The sequence below is a fragment of the Heloderma suspectum genome, chromosome 1 (assembly GCF_057233095.1).
Source record: "Heloderma suspectum isolate Gila_16-S chromosome 1, 16-S_ref, whole genome shotgun sequence".
In the NCBI taxonomy this organism is placed as follows: Eukaryota; Metazoa; Chordata; class Lepidosauria; order Squamata; family Helodermatidae; genus Heloderma; species Heloderma suspectum.
In genome coordinates this window covers 126,852,548-126,869,405 of record NC_139458.1, presented here as the reverse complement: position 1 = coordinate 126,869,405, position 16,858 = coordinate 126,852,548, and the positions used below count along the sequence as shown (strand labels likewise).

General features: G+C 44.2%; 1 protein-coding gene across 1 annotated transcript in view; it reads left to right on the top strand.

The window, feature by feature from the left end:
- LOC146357828 (mucin-5B-like) overlaps positions 1–16,858 on the top strand; it is a 128,541-nt gene that overhangs the window by 107,723 nt on the left and 3,960 nt on the right. The window contains exons 45-47 of the mRNA XM_084851447.1: positions 9,172–9,300; positions 13,273–13,312; positions 15,678–15,801. Of these exons, the coding sequence (XP_084707573.1) occupies positions 9,172–9,300; positions 13,273–13,312; positions 15,678–15,801 (293 nt within the window). The remainder of the gene's footprint in view (positions 1–9,171; positions 9,301–13,272; positions 13,313–15,677; positions 15,802–16,858) is intronic.

Below are 16,858 nucleotides of genomic sequence, written 5' to 3'. Positions count from 1 at the left end.
CTGGTCTTTTATTGAGCTTAGCTACTATATCGTTATAATTTAGAGACAGCTTTGCTTTTTGTACTTATTTCCTGTCAGACATCCTATCAGTTCAGAGGCGGGGGTGTTATTCCTCTGAATTACTTAGTACAATAAGATAGCATTTATATATGAATATTAAAAAGGGTTCCCCACCCCCACCCCAAAGCCACAAATCAAGGTTACAGATCAATTAATGTGGTCTTTGGTTGCACAACATTTTTCACTTTCACTCTTCCTTCCTTCTGAATTAATACCCCAAAAGTGTGATTTTTTTTTTTCCCCAAAGGAGAACAAATGATTAAACTCCTAAATTTTGTGCCCTTACTAGAGCTGCCGTTCTCACATCTGTTTAAAGTAACACTCGGGTCATGTTTATGATAGTGTTGCAGAACCCAGAGTCAGAGAGACCACGGAGTGAAGGAAAAAGAGATTCTTTATTTAACGCGCGGGCTTAAGGCTGGAATCATTTCCAAAGAGCCAGAAGCCCCGATTTACATTAGCACATTGGTTTTATAGACATTGTGACACATATGAAATGGCTCCTTCTCTCCCTCCCGCATGGGGTTGCAATCCTCAACATTTCTTCTCTTAGCACTATTGTTTATAATACAAGAACTGGGTTATAGGGTAGCCATGATAAGGAGAGAACAGAAGAGAACAGCAGAGAACAAGATATACAACTGTATGACCTTTGACAAGATAAGGAATTCCTGTGTCTCGTCAGCTTACAACAATATATTCAAGGGAGAAAGAGCTCAGCAAGAACATGAAGCATGAGACTGCAAGAGGCTACTTAGTCTGACCCCCGATATGGCTGCTACATTCCCCCCTTAAATGCATAATTTCATTACAATTATAGCATTTTTGATAACCATACAAAGCTTTTTGTGACATACATATTACTTAGCCTTTTGTTGGGCTATTAGAGCATAGAGGGCAGCAGTTTTACTAGCTGAGACATAAAACAGATTGGTTAAACAGCTTATAAGACAAGGAACCCAGAGACATAACAGTATCTCTATGAACAACAGTGGTAGAATTAGGATGAACAATGCTTTCAAGCCAGCTAAGATCTGGAAGCCAAGGGGTTAACTAATTTAGCTAATTGTTTTGTTTTATTGTTTTGTTAGCTACTATATTGTGCAGCTTGTTGATCTGTTCATCTACAGCATTGCCATTATCAGTTAAGTTAAAACAACAGAGCTTTTGGTGTGTCTCACAACTTAAATGATGAAGAAGGAAGAGGTAATCTATACCAGCTCTGTTTTCTAGCACTGCACCTCTTAGATCACGCAACTCTTTATTTAACAATGACAATGCTCGTGAGGTGGCATTTATGCTTTTGGCTAAGCTGCAAGCTAACCGGTTGATTTCCAGACCATCAGCCAAGGCTAAACCTGGAACCTTAACCAGTGACATTGCTAAGGCCAATTTTTCTGAGTCAGAATATAACTGCACATGACTATTACAATTTTTAGTTAGTTGGAGTGCTCGAGGCTGCCGTTGACGGATTTTCTCGGGCTACAGGGGAAGAATTGGCACCAGTTTAATTGGTGGCTGAGGCAACATGGGTGGTTATTAGACAAGTTGGCAGGAATGAATGACCAAGTGCGGGAACTACATGTCTAAAATGAGGCAAAAGTATGTGGGCATTATTAAAAGATATGTTTTGAATTTTATTACAGTGGAAGGGGGCCAGGGATAGCTTTATATTTTCTGGAAAAAAATTTGACAATTAAGCATTCGTGCACATGTAGCAACAATGGGGGTGCATAGAGTGAACTCTGTAGGGGGTAGGATCTTTGCAACTACACCCCAATTAGCATTTTGGGAATAAGTTAAACTTACACTATAAACTCTTAACATGGTATCTTTTTGAATTTTTCCAGGATGTCTACAGACAGGTATTAGGCAAGAGCTAATAAGCCTGTTTGCAGGTATACCTCTTGGCAAACAAAAATGTTTTACTCTCGTGATGTTAGCCAGGTGAAGCCAGTAATTATCAGCAAATCCCTGGGACAAACTTTCTCTTTCAGGGGCTGGCCCCCCTTTTTGCACCTTATTAAGGAGACACAATGCAACACTACTAACACTACAACACACATGTTTGATCTTCTTTGGGATCTGACCATACGCTGGGCAGCTATTCACCTGGCAAGCTGCAGTAGGGTCTAGTCCCCTTCTTCAATTCTCCAGTTGCAGGTCTGACCGTACGCAGGGGGACAGTCTCCCGGTGTGTCCACAGTAAGGTCTAGCCTGAGTCTTCTTACTGCTTTTTCAGAATGATTTTTAAAGGATTTTCAGGATTTCTGTTTACAGTCTACTCTCCCCCTCTCGCTCTCTTGACTCGTGTCCAATGTATCCAGGGTTTAACTCCAGCTGCTTTCATAGCTGCGGGGGTGGAAAGTATGACAGTTTTCAGTTCTCTCCATCTGGGAGTCAAAGGGTTATTTTTCCCTCTTTAACTCATACTTTAACTCTTGGTTGGAAAGGATGAGCTTCTGTGATGGGAATGGCTTATTTTTTTAAGACAAAGCGATGCTGGACTTGAAGAACTTTGCTCAGTGTTTGAACTTCTTGTTTAAGGCTAACGTTTGCTTGCTTTTGATGCTGCTCCAGTGTCAATTATGAAGTCAATGTCACGGCCCCTCACAGTCAATGTCACGGCCCCTCTCAAGCTGTCTCCCTCTTCGCCCATTCTGGCCCCTTTGGTTTTCTCCTTTGTGTATTTGATTTATTTTATTTGGGCATTCATGTCACTAATGTCCATCTTGTCCACACTGGGCACACTGGTTCTTTTTTAAGAATCTTCTGCCTCTGCCGGGTCTTCTTCTTTTTTCTTTCATCCACGTCTTCTTGGGCCTCTGGGTTGAGGGAGGTGTACTGGCAATAGGCATCTGAAAGACGCTCCAAGTACGCTCTGGGGCCTCGGTGGCACCTTGCAGCACTTTAGACACTTTGGTCATATTAACTGACTTTTTCATACCTGCTTTCATGGCTTCTAACAGCAGGGTTTGATACTGGGTGAGGCGCTCTAGCCCCACTTGTGTTTTGGGATTCCAGCGGGGGGGGGGGTTACTTACAAGGAGACTTTATTGGGTAACTTACAGCACAAAGGCGTACTTAATGGTTGGATCAGACAGCTTCTCTGAACCACGAGCTATTGGGCTAAATGGGTTTTATACCATACATGTTACCCATGAGGCAGCACAACACTAGCAAGCATTTTCAGCATAGGCTAGAAGTGTTTGGTTCTCAGGCACAGCTTCCTGTAAACAACTTCGCTTCCCAAAGTGCTTGATAACACTTTTATTTATTAGTATGGGAAGACAATTTTTTTCTCTTTCTTTTGCTTTCTTTTTCTTTGCTGATCTGCCTGTATTGCAGATCATGTTTCAAACTTTTTATATAAAACTTTCTGATCCATGCACCAGCCTTGTTTCTTTATTTGTCTTTTTCAAGTTAAACTCACTTACTTAAACCTTTCTGCCTTACACTAGTCCCAATGACACACATTTGGGATAGGCTCTTCTTCTCCTTCTAGTTACATTTTCTTTATCTTAAAGAACTATTACATTATTGTGGTTACTTTACCCCAGGTAATAAGCTCCAGGCACAATCAGCTGCTTTTAATTTACCCTGGGGGCAACTATGGCCACGCTTCTTTTTCTACAAATGTGTTTTTTTTTTTTTCCCCTCTCTATCTGTCTTCTACTTTCTCTACTTGACTTTGTCTTTTCTCCTTGTCATCTATTGGGAACCACACTTAGTATCATTTGGAGTTGCAACTAACACTAATCTGCAAATATCACATATATTTTATGATATTTAAGAAATCATAAAATATACACAACAAACTTTTTCTGCAATTTAACACAATGAATGGAAAACACTTCTTGCATGGTAAAGCATGATGGAGCAGATCCAGCAATTATACTGCTCTTCTGGCTGAAAGCTCAGGGCTCATTAAAATCAAGGGACGGGCATACCCACACACGCAGAGTTCTAGGTCACCATTTTTGCATCTGCAACTCTATGCTGCATGAGTTCTGGCAAAAGGAAATCTAAAAGTCACAGATCAAACTCAGCCTGCTGTACACTGAGCTGACTACAAACACAGACACACGGTCCACAGCGATGAGAGTTCAAGTTTATCAAAAGCTTCACAGCACTGTCCATGGCAAGTCTTTAACAATTTAAAAATTTAGTTCATGTGCAGAGTGTCTCTAAAAAGCTCAGATGATGATGGAGGCAAACAGTGAAGGCTCTGGGCAATGAAGATGCGATGTTTCCAGCAAAGGCTCTCCACTTTTGCATCAGTTTAAAAAGGGAAAGTGTGGCCCTACACCCCTTCTGACAGACAAGGGCCTTTAACTTTTTAGCAAGGCCTCTGTCTAAACAGAGCGGCACAGCTCAGCTCTCTAGCCATGACACTTTAACTTGGGCAACTCCTCTGTAAATTTTATTTTACTTCTGTCAGGTTCTCTCACAGACATTTTAAAAACTTACTCTTTTTTTTTTTTTCTTCTAACCTGGTACACGAAAGCACTGAAACACTGAGTGCTGAAACTCAGGACGCTGGGGGGTGATGGGCATCGCCTTATACTTGCATTTTTCAAGCAGCCATTAATCTTCAGGGAGGCGGTGGGGTGATTTGCAGGACTTCAAAGGCAAGCTTCTCAGTTTGTTTGTAGTTGTAAATCCCAAGCTTAAAACAGGACACGATGAGGTACAGGGCAGCCAAATCTTTGCTTTGGCAGGGGCAACAAATAACTCGGGTCAGCTTTCTTCGCTGGGGTCTCAAACAGGAAAACAGTCTTAATTTAAAGTTGTAACATCACAGACAGCGTCAGCCACCCAGCTACACAGATCTCATTGTTTTTTAAGACAGTTGCTCCAATATTTTCTTTTCTTCTCAATCAGGTTGGGTCTCTCAGCTTACACAGTTTATTGCAGCTTTCAGGAGCATAGTAGTAGCGTGATTTTGGCTTGGCCAGGAACATGCTGTCTGGTTTCTTGGTTTCTTCAGCACACACACTTAGGCAGTGTAACACTGGACACTCAAATCAGTGAGATTTCTTTATTGCAGGGAATCCCACGGCAAAAGCTTAATGGTTACGCTCTTCAGAAATCATATAGCCGATGGTCAGTAGCTACAGGCTCTATGCAATTCTAACACTGTTCAAAGCTAAACACGCCTACCTTGACAGAGATCTTCAATATGGTCTTTCCACTTCATTCTCCTTTGGGCCAGTCTTATGGCACACTTTTCATTCGAAGAGGGGTCTAGCCTGTGCTCTGGGGGCTGATTCTTCACCTTTATTTTCTATTTTGCCTTCATCTTCTGGGTCTTCATTTACAGTTTCCATTTCTTAGGGATTTCATCTCAATTAGGCGAGGTGATGATGTTGCACAACTCAGAACGTTGTGGGCAATTTTCCTGCCCCCCCCCTCTCGGAGCGCTAGGCTAACAGCTACTTCTTCGGCCTTACACTCTCACGCTCCCACGCTTTGTTAAAAGCCAGACTGTCCTGCAACATTTTTCTAATTAACAGTCTCAGATCTTGTTCTTTTTTTCCTCTCAGCTCGACCTTGAGCTTTTTGCTGTTTTCTCTTTCTATTCTGAATCTTTTTAAAAAAAACTTTTTCCTTCTTTGTTTGACATACATCTCAAGGGGGTGCAAGGTTTGCTTCCCCCACCACCCATAGCCTCCCTCCTAAATTGAAGACAGACACAATTAGGGAATGGGGATTGGTCAGTGAGTAAGGGGTCTCACTGGCCGACACAAGAGGATTTTTCACACCACGCACTTTGCTACTGGCCTGGGCACCCGGACGGTCAACGGTATGCTTCAGAAACCGCAGTAGCCACTCACACAATCATCCATCTCTCCACTACATCCATATGTCCCTGCCACCCACTTTTCCCACTTTTTACCAGAGCGGAAAACGGCTTCCCCAGCTTCCTCAGCTTCCTACTGAGTACTGGCGTGCTAGGTACTGGCGCCCACTCGGGGGTGTGATCAGGCCCCCCTTCTACCCGCAAGGAGTAGGTTCTTTTGTATACGTATACCACCAACACTGACCTTCTTCATAAGGCGGGGCCCTCTTTTTTTCTGCCCAGTGGCCTTTCTCCCTAAAGGCGGGGCCCTCTTTTTCCCATATACTTGCCTTTCTCCTGAAGGCTTCCAATGTGGGTTTCAACTCAATTGCAGCTGCGATACAGGCAGGGCTCAAGTTCCTTCCTCCGCTTCTCAAGGTTCTCTTGCCGCTCGCTGCCGTTTGGGTGATCCTGGTGCAGGCTTTCTCCCATTCACTCAACAAAAAGGTCGGTGGCGCCAAGAAAGGAAGGCATGCGCCGAGCTCGTCCTCCTGGTGCGGCGATCAAGAGCAGGCAAATGCCACCTGTCTGGCTCAGAGCCTTCCACATCCGAGTCATGGCACCATTTATGTTGCAGAACCCAGAGTCAGAGAGACCACGGAGTGAAGGAAAAAGAGATTCTTTATTTAACGCGCGGGCTTAAGGCTGGAATCATTTCCAAAGAGCCAGAAGCCCCGATTTACATTAGCACATTGGTTTTATAGACATTGTGACACATATGAAACGGCTCCTCCTCTCCCTCCCGCATGGGGTTGCAATCCTCAACATTTCTTCTCTTAGCACTACTGTTTATAATACAAGAACTGGGTTATAGGGTAGCCATGATAAGGAGAGAACAGAAGAGAACAGCAGAGAACAAGATATACAATTGTATGACCTTTGACAAGATAAGGAATTCCTGTGTCTCGTCAGCTTACAACAATATATTCAAGGGAGAAAGAGCTCAGCAAGAACATGAAGCATGAGACTGCAAGAGGCTACTTAGTCTGACCCCCGATATGGCTGCTACAATAGGACAAACTAAGACATCACAAAGACCTGCTAAAGCATGATCACAATAGTGTGCATGTTTTCTTCAGGCTCGATGTTAAGCCAAAAGGGTGGGGTGGAGGGGGCAGTGCTGTCTCCAGCTTTTGGGTCCCTTCCCATGGTGCGTCTACCTTCTCGCTGCTGTCACCACCAGCTGCTATTGCTCCTCACCCTCTTTCTCGTGATTGCTCCCACTTGCTTGCTTGACTGGCAGAGAGCCAGTGAGCAAGTAGGCAGGGGCATCTAATGCTGTTCCTCACGACAACCACCATCGTCTGGACAAGAGCGAGAAGCAGGTGAGCTAGCAGGTTGCAACGCTGAAGAGCAAATCCAGGGGACTCTTGTCAGTGGGCCCCTGCTGGGGTGCCCAAGCACGCCTACCCCAATGCCAGCCCTGGGAGGGTGAGCTGTCATTGGTAAGATGGAATGGAGGAGGTGTTATGCAGATGGGCAACATAATGCTATGCATGTTTATTCAGAATTAAGTCCCTCTGGGAGAGTTTGGACAATTATATTTTGGCTTCATTAAGCAAGATACAAATGAGCCTTTTATTTATTATTTAGCTATTAGCAGCAATATAACACTGTTATTTGCTAAAATGTCATCAAGGCAGTTTAAACAATCAAAGCTTAAAACAATAAAAATAAGAACATTAAAACACTATTATTATTGTTGTTGTTTATTACATTTATATCCTGCCACTAAAGCATTATAACATTAGAACAACTACATAATTTAAAAGGCTAGATTAAAAAGATGTGTCTTCACACCCTTTCTATAAGCCAGAAGAGTGTGGGCCAGTCGTAGTTCTTGAGGTAGCACATTCCACAATTTGAGAGTGACACAGGGGAAAGGCCTTCCACATGTGGCCGATAAATGGGCCTCTGCAGGTAATGGTGCCCTCAAAAGGGCCGCTCCTCCAGATCTTAATAACCAGACAGGTTGATGGTTATGTACACAACCAGAGCAAACCAACCAACCAACCAACCAACCAGGAAGTCTTCCATTAGCTATAGTTTCCTGTTTTATCCAAACTGAGAAAATATGGTTAAAAGCTTCAGAACAAATCAGGATATTAAACCATGGTTTGAAGCTGGCTGGAGATGATGGGAGTTGTAGTCCAACACATCTGGAGGCCACCAGGCTGGGGAAGGCTGTGTTATCATGCTAGTTGCAAAAAAGGCCCTTGTCTCAGTCCCACCACTGTCACTGGCATGTTTGGTGGGAACCTGGGAGAACACCTTCTCAGTGGCTCCCCCACGGCTGTGGAACACCCTTCCCAGGGAGGCTAGGTTGGCTCCCTCCTTTATGTGTTTCCGGAGACAGACTAAAACATTCTTGTTCCAGACCAGCAGGCCTTTGAGACATAGCTGGAGCCTGGGGGTATGCTGCTAAAACGCTGTTTTAAAATGCTGTTTTAATGTTTTAATATAATTTTAATTGTATTGTTATTTAATTTATATTTTAACTTTTGTATATTTTCATATGTTTTAATTGTATATGTTTTAATTTTTGTAAGCTGCCTTGTGTCCCAGTACTGGGATAAAGGCGGGGTATAAATAACAATAACAATAATAACAATAATAACAATAATAATAGATCTTGGGTTGCACTAAGGGCTACTGGGAGAAAGAAGCAACATGAATTTGGCATTTTTATGATATGTGGTATTACTCTAATCTTCTGGATATAAATCAAGCCCTCTGCAGTTTTCAAATGTATGCAGTGTATATTCTAGAAGTTATATATGCAGACTTTTGCAGGCCATCGAGTCCAACCCCCTGCTCAATGCAGGAATCCAAGTCAGAGCATCCCTGACAAATGGCTGCCCATCCTCGTCTTGAATGCTTCCAGTGTAGGAGAGCCCACCACCTCCCTAGGTCATTGGTTCCATGGCTGTATTGCTCTAACAGGATGTTTTTCCTGTTGTTCAGCCGGAATCTGGCTTCCGGTCACTTGAGCCCATTATTCCAAGTCCTGCACACTGGGATGGTGGAGAAGAGATGCTGGCCTTCCTCTCTGTGACAACGTTTCAAGTACTTAAAGAGTGCTATGCAATCTCCCCTCAGTCTTCTCTTCTCAAGGCTAAACATGCCCAGTTCTTTCAGTCTCTCTTCATAGGGCTTTGTTTCCAGTCCCCTGATCATCTTCGTTGCCCTCCTCTGAACCCTCTCCAGTTTGTCTGCTGGACAAGTCAGTCATCCATTTCTGCATATTCTTTTTTTCCCTTTCTGTTCAGGTTGGGAAGACCTACAAGGATCCACAGGATAACTGTACTCAGTATCTATGCACCACGTTGTCAGATCAATTCATTCTGAGTCGCACAGGAATAGCTTGCCAAACATTCGATCAGTCAAACTGTGTCCCAGTAAGTATTACTTTAGCACTGCATTTCTATTATTGTTGTTGTTGTTGTTGTTAATTTCATTTCTATACTGCCCAGTAGCTGAAGCTCTCTGGGCAGTTTACAACAATTCAAATAATAATCAGCCCTATATGAAAAATCCAATTGATTTCCAGGCTGGATCCTGTTTGGAGATCTATGTAAGCAACACGAGCCTCATTAATCCACACTAGTGCCTTCTCTGACTCCTTCCATCATGGAGAACATCAGACTGGAGTGTTGCAGCTTGCAGGTGTTAGGAGGCAGGCACCATTGCCAGTTCTTTGTAACCCCATCCTGCTATCGCTTCTGGTAAACAATTTTTACGGGGTTTTGTATTGTTTTGTAAAGTTGCAAAACCCGGACGACCAGAGGTAACAGAATGGGGTGAAAGAAACGTGTGTGTGCAAGGTCAACAACGACTCCATGATAGCATTGTCGTCTCCTTTAAAAATTATTAAAATAATTTTAATATTAAAATTATTAAAAATTATATGTCTCCAGCTAAAGTGAACAATACTAATTTACACTTCCTGCTCCAAAAGCAGGGCAGACAGCACAGAACCACCATTTTGTGGGCAAACACACACCCCTCCCACAGGCAAAAACCAAACACGCAAAAAACCTCAAACCAACAAAAATTAACTGCGCGTGAACAAGGTTCAAATAAGTGAAGTTATACTTACGTATAACTTATTTGCTGATATTTGAAGGTTGCATAAGTAAAGTTTGCTGCCAGAGGAAAGGAGGGGGCTCCATTCCCTCCTCTACCATGGCAGCACACACTTGCACCGTGAGCCATCACAAAAGCGGTGTTGCTGTTTTCCATGATGAAGGGTGGGGAGGACAGAGTCCTGGCTGCAAGACAAGCTGGTTTGTCAGGATAGGTTGCTACAGCATGGGTAAAGACGGCTGAAGGGGCAAGCGCTGGCATGAATGAGAACAAAATCAGGGTTTTCTTCCTTTTCTGGTGGTAGGGGGAGAAGCAGAAGATAACTGAGGGGAAGTGATTTTAGGAGGGGGGAATTAACTTGGGGGGATGAATGTTTGGAAATCAAAGAGACCCTCCTCAAGGTGCCCCTGCTGAATGAGGTGAGGCTTAGTAGGCAGGCTACTAAGGAGAGGGCCCTTGCAGTGATGGCAGCCCAGTTGTAGAATGGCCTCCCCAGAGAGACTTGCCTGGCGCCTACATTGCGGTCTTTTTGGTACCAGATGACAACCTTGTTTTCCCAGCTTTTTAGCTCTTCAATTTTAAAAATTGTGGTAGAGCGCAATCCTATGCATGTTTAGACAGCAAAAGTCTTACAACCCCCAGCATTCCCGCAGCCAGCCATGGGAGTTGTAGGACTTTTTTCTGTCTAAACATGCATAGGGTTGTGTCCTTAGTGTGTTTTTAGATCTTTGCACCACTGCTGGCTTTTATCTTGGTGACCACTTTGGTTTTATTCTGTTTTTAACTTATGGTTTTAATTATATTATGCTTTATGATATTATTGTATTTTATGGTTTTTAAGTTTTGTCTTGTAAACCATCTAGAGAGCTTTGGCTAATGGGCGGTATAGAAATGTAATGAATAAATTAAAAATGAAGTAAATAAAAGCAGAATCTGATGGGGAAATGAATTTGGAGGAAATTAATATTTATAAGGAGAACTGTTTCAAGGAGGGTCGGGGAGTCTAATGAATGTTCGACTGCGAGTGAAATTTGAGGAAATCTGGGATGGAAGTGAATTTGTAAAGAGAAAACAAATATATTCAGTACCTGTGGGGTAGAGGAGTGGTTTGGATATTGCACAAGAACAGTAGAAGATCTTCCTTGCTGCCTAGCCTTCCGGTTCCAAGGGCAGCCAACCAGATGCCTCTGGAAGCTCACAAGCATAACCATGCTGGCTTTTCCCTGCTGTTTGTTCCTAGCATCTGCTTTTCAGAGAGATGCTGCCTTTGTACATAGAGCAGACTTCCCCAACCTGATGCCCTCCAGATGTGCTGCACTACCAATCCCATCATCCTCGACTATTGGGCACCCAGGCTGAGGCTGTTGGGAGTTGTAGTCCAAAACATCTGGAGGAGCACCAGGCTGGGGAAGGCAGACACAGATGATCCATTGAGCTATCATGGTTAAAATAAAAGATGTTGAATGAGAGGACAGGTATGCTACTATCCTTTCTCATAGCTGCCTCTCCATTTCACAGACACAACAAACACTCCCAGACCAAACTACAACTGTGCCACCACCAGCAGAAAGAAAAACTAAAGTGCATGCAGACCCAGACTCTCCTCCTAGACTCCCTCTTACTCACACACAACCCAAGTCACACTCTCAACAAATGTTTGGAGTATGATTGCAACAGCAGGCCCACCCCTGATTTATCCACATTCAGTAGATTGTGTCAGCAAATCCTGTGTACAAAATACCTGCATGGACTCCATACAAGTAATTGGGGATTCCACCAAACAGTGGCCTGCAAAATGTTTCTGGGAATCTTATAAGCAGGTCACAAGGGTTAAAGCATTCCAGCATCAGAGATGTAGAGATAGACTGAACATGAAATTTCCATGTTATCATGGCTGATGGGTTTTCCAGGGATTAAACAAGTAGGGGGAGCTTTGGGTGGTTAGAACTGAGGGCAGGTGTGATGGGAGCGGTTGTGTCGCCCCAGCTGTGGGCGTTGAACTCTTAGGTTAGAGGTGCCAAGATAGTGATAAATCAGATTCCGAGGTTCACTTACAAGGAGACTTTATTGGGTAACTTACAGCACACAGGCGTACGCAATGGTTGGATCAGACAGCTTCTTTGATCCCCGAAGCACTGGGTACAATGTGTTTTATACAATACATTTTAGCAATAGAACAGTAGCAAGCACCCCTAGTGTTCATTCCCAGCTTAAACTAACAGCACTTGGTTCTCAGCACAGCCAGCTGTAAACAAACTTCGCTTCCCAGGCAGAGTGCTTGATAACACTCTCACTCATTAGTATGGAATGCTCTGGGCTGCGCTAGCAGCCCTTTGACTCATCTGCACATGCTCAGAGGCTTACTAGCAAGGGAATTGCACCAATAATGAACCTAAGCAAGCGTTATGGATCTCTAGACCCCTATAACACTACAAACAACTTGGCTACACTCCTGGGGCCAATACAGTGGTTTAACACTTCCACTTTCAGGTGCCACTGCTAGTTCATATGAGAGAGGAATTTGCTCTTGCTGCATCTAGGGATGTCAGAGAATTCCGCCACGGACTCCAGTGAGACTGGATTCTTTAGAATCTGGCCCCCCGGAATCCATGGCAGAACGGCCTCCCACCCCCGCCACCCTGTGGAATCCCCCTCGGATGGAGCTTACCTGGGGCGGATGCGGTGGCAGCAGCAGCAGCAGCGGCTGGTCTTTCGGCCGGCCGCTGCCAGGCTGCTGTGGCTGCCATTTGCGTCCTTGTAGGGAGCCGTGATAGACTGCGTTAAGTATTTGCGTAGCCTATCATGGCTGCCTGCAAGGACGCAAATGGCGGCTGCTATGTTGGCTGCCATTTGCGGCCGCAGCAGCCCGGCCATGGCTGGAACTCCGGCTGCAGCTGGCCCTGGGCCGGTGGCTCCGTTGAGCCGCCACGGAGTGGAGCCGGCCAGGGAGGATTCCGGGGGGGAGGGATGGATCGCCTCCCCCCCCTACCATGGACTGTCGGCCAGAACAGGGTAAGTGTTTCACACACCCCTAGCTGCATCGCAGGAGGCAACAGCACCAATGTCACGGCAATGGACCAAATGGATGGATCAAATTCTATATGCAGTTTAAATGCATTGTTTTAAATTGTTGTTCACCAGATAAGGTGGCATGTAAATGTTAATAAATACATAAATATTCCTGTTATTGGAGAAGAAAAATAGTGAGCTTTTTTTTTAAGTATTAATGTGTGCAGCAGTTAATATTATAATCTGAGATATTGTCACGTTTCTTTTCAAAACAGGGAACCATTCTAACTACTCCAGATGGATGCTGTGAGACCTGTGAGTATGATATGTGCAACATTTTATGAATGTAAATTAAGGAACTTTCAAATTCTTTATGACCCCCAAACTTACAAATTAGCCAATATCACCTTGATTTTTCTTGGAGACAACGGGCATTGGGGGAGGGGGGGGAGTCATTTGCTGGTTTTCCTTGGATGAGGCTCTGGAATTTAAATGCCAAAACTTTTCACCTAAATTTATATGTTAGGTTAGATCAGGCCAAACCAGGCTCCTGGACTTCCAACCCCCGTAGCTCTATCTCTCACGGCCAGGGTTTTGTGGCAGATTTCACCTCCTTAGATTTCACTCCCTTTGTATCTTTCTATTTAATATTGATGGGTGCTGCAAGAATTTGAATGGGTGTGCACGTAAGTGAGCACATGAGCATATGCACATAAGCACATGAGCACATAAGCATTTGTGCCCAAATTTCTGTAAGCAGAATCGAAGAGGGCACTTAGCCGGCTGCAGGGAGGCTGTGCCCACCTTGCTTTTAATCAAACTCCTCCAACACTGCCTCCCTTTGCCTCAAGGGCACAAAAATGTACCTTGGGGCAGGGGGAGGCAGTGGTGAGCATTCTTTCCCCAGTGGAGCATCTTTTCATGCCAAGGGCTGTGATTGGAGCTTTCACACTTAACAGGAGATGTAGACAAATGTAGGCAGCAGCCTTTTCAGGTGCCACGGGAGCCAGCCAGAGCCAGCACTGGCCTAAGGATGGGGGAGAAATTCATTCAGTTCACATTTGAATGTCAACTTAGCTAATTTCACACTTTCAAACCCAAACAGTTATGCATTAAAATTCACATTTCTCTAAATTTTGCAATAGAGTAGTCCAATAAACACAAATGCATGTATTAGGGAAATGTATACTTACAAATGCATACATTAGTGAAAATGATGTTAAAATGCATCATATTAGGAAAATTGCTTGCAAAATATGTATATTAGGCAATGTATTAGTAGAAATGCATACAAAAATTCATATCAATTTTCATGAATTTTTTTTTGCAAAATTCTTAAAAGTCTGGGATAAACCAAATTTAAGGTTAGAAAAATGAGTAATTGGGAGAAAGTGAACTGAGTAGATTCATCCATCCCTATTACCCATGTCATCAAACTTGCATGCCGCTGTTACATCACAGCAGATAGATACCAGGGCTGGATCTATGTGGGGCTGGGGTTTAATAATCCTGGCATTGGCACAAGGGCAACAGTTTTGCTTTTGCACCAGAACTGGAATTCCTAAGAATCATCCTGAATTCCTAAGAACAGCCCCAAGACACTGGAACAGAATCCAAGTTTCTGGTGAGAAAGTGATTTAACTGGATTGAAGAAAAGGGGTTCTGGGTTCAATGGTCTTTTGGTGTTTGATTTTCATTGCACTTGGTCTGGGGAATCTACCTAAAATGGTGTCCAGAAAATGAGTGTGGCCTCATCTGGTTCTATAGTGCCATGTACTAATTTAGTGATGGCATTACAGGAAAAAGGTGAGCTCTATTAATGTTGTTCAGTGTGGGTCTGCTAAGTCTCCTATCTGGCTCAACTCAGACATTACAAGGTTGACTTAATTGAGTCATTCCTGCCATCCATGGGTGTACCCTAAAGTGGGCCAAACATAAACTGTGAGGGATTTTAAGTATGAAGATGCAATCTGAGAAATGTGCCTTGAAGATTATGGAATTTTCTACTAGCCAGGGAATGTGAACTCTAGGCTAGGGATGGCATGGGAGTCTGAAGAGGGGATGGAGTCTGATGGATTCCCTCCCTCCCCATCCAGCCTCCCGGACCCTGCTCGCCGAGCCCTGGGGCACTGGTGGACCCAGCTGCCAAGCACCCTGAAGCATGGCAAGTGGCTGGGAGCGCCACAGCACTCCAGTGCTCTCACCCTAGCCTCCTTGGGAAGAGGCCAGGGCAAGGCCACTGGGGGCTGGCCATGCCGAGGACTCCAGCAGTCAAGCCCTTGTGCTTGATGCGCACAAGGGCTTGATTGCCAGAGTGCTTGGTGCAGAGAGGAGGGGCAGCTCAGTGGGGTGAGCAGGGAGGTTTGTGGAGTGGGTCCAGGCCTCATGAGTGTGGAGGCAGCTCATTGAGCTCCCCTGTGCCCCAGACAGAGATGGATCTGTCCATCCCTACTCTGGGCTCATGAGCATCCATGCATTTAGGGACCTCCAGGATATCTCATGAATCACAATGTAGTGTCTGAAGTAGGCTTTAAGTAATTACATTTGAAACATTTCTAGTAAGATAAAATGTGTTCCATTCAAACAAAACCTGTATTTCCTGATGGTTTTGGTTCAAATTAGATAAGGGTAATTGAGGAGGTTTGTGTTTGTGTGTTGTTGTTGTTGTTTTCATTTTCAGGTGCCCTCTTGTTTCATAATTGTAAAATTATTCTGAGGAGGCAATACGTTGTTCATAATTCATGTAAATCAGCCATTCCTATCACGGTACCTTCCTGCAAAGGATCCTGTAGCACCTACTCTGTGTAAGTAAGATATCGCTGCACCTGCCTCCATCTTCTGTGGCATAACAGTCAGCTACAACTTCCAGTTACCGCTCTTGGTCCCCTTCCCTACCATTTTCTGGTAAGGAAATGCATTTGCCATTGGGTGTGTGGAAAAAAACAAACAACTTCTGTCATAAAATAGCAAACCATGGTTAACACCTGAGTCAGCAAGAAAGGCCATCTCCGATCATGGAAAACTATAGCTGATTCACATGACCCTGGACTTATGACAAGCTAGGCAGGTTGATGTCCGACAACTTTGTGCACATAATCATGAAGATTTTAAACGACTGCTTTACTACACACGCAGAGACTTGTTTTTCAACATGTGCCCATAACAGTCTCCAGCAAGGTTTATGAAAGATGGTTGCATGGTGAGGCACACCGTGGACACACATATGGTGAACCAAGCAGCGCTTGACTGTTTCAGCATGTGCACAAAGTATGGTTTAGCTTATCTGGCACATTGCCATGAATCCAGGGCCATGAAAATTGGTTGTCAGTCAAATTCAGTCCAAAGGCCTGTTTCTGATATAAATATATATAGGGTTGGATCCAGATGTAGTTGTGTGCAAATGGACTGGCAAAAACAGACTTCCCCACCCCATCCTCCCCACAGCAGTCCCTCCAGTACCCTGTACATGCTACACAGGGGGTCGGGGCGGGGGACCCTGCTGAATGGGGTGAGCTATAGTGTGGAAGTTCCTTGAAAACTGGGTTTAGGCATCTTTTATGAGCAAAGCCCTTCCTTTCACAGAAGGCAGATCCTGGTTCCAACCTGTAAACAAGACACACTTTTCACATGATAATACCTAAACATGGTTTAGGTCTGGATGCATCTATGGTGTGACTACCCTTGGAATACTGTGTACAGTTCCACTCATTCACCACACCTAAAAAAGGATATTGTAGAGCTGGAAAAAGTACAGAAAAGGGCAACTAAAATGATCTGGAGCATCTCCCCTATGAGGGAAGGTTACAACAGCTGGGATTGTTTAGCCTGGAAAAAAGAAGGGCAAGGGGAGACATGGTAGAG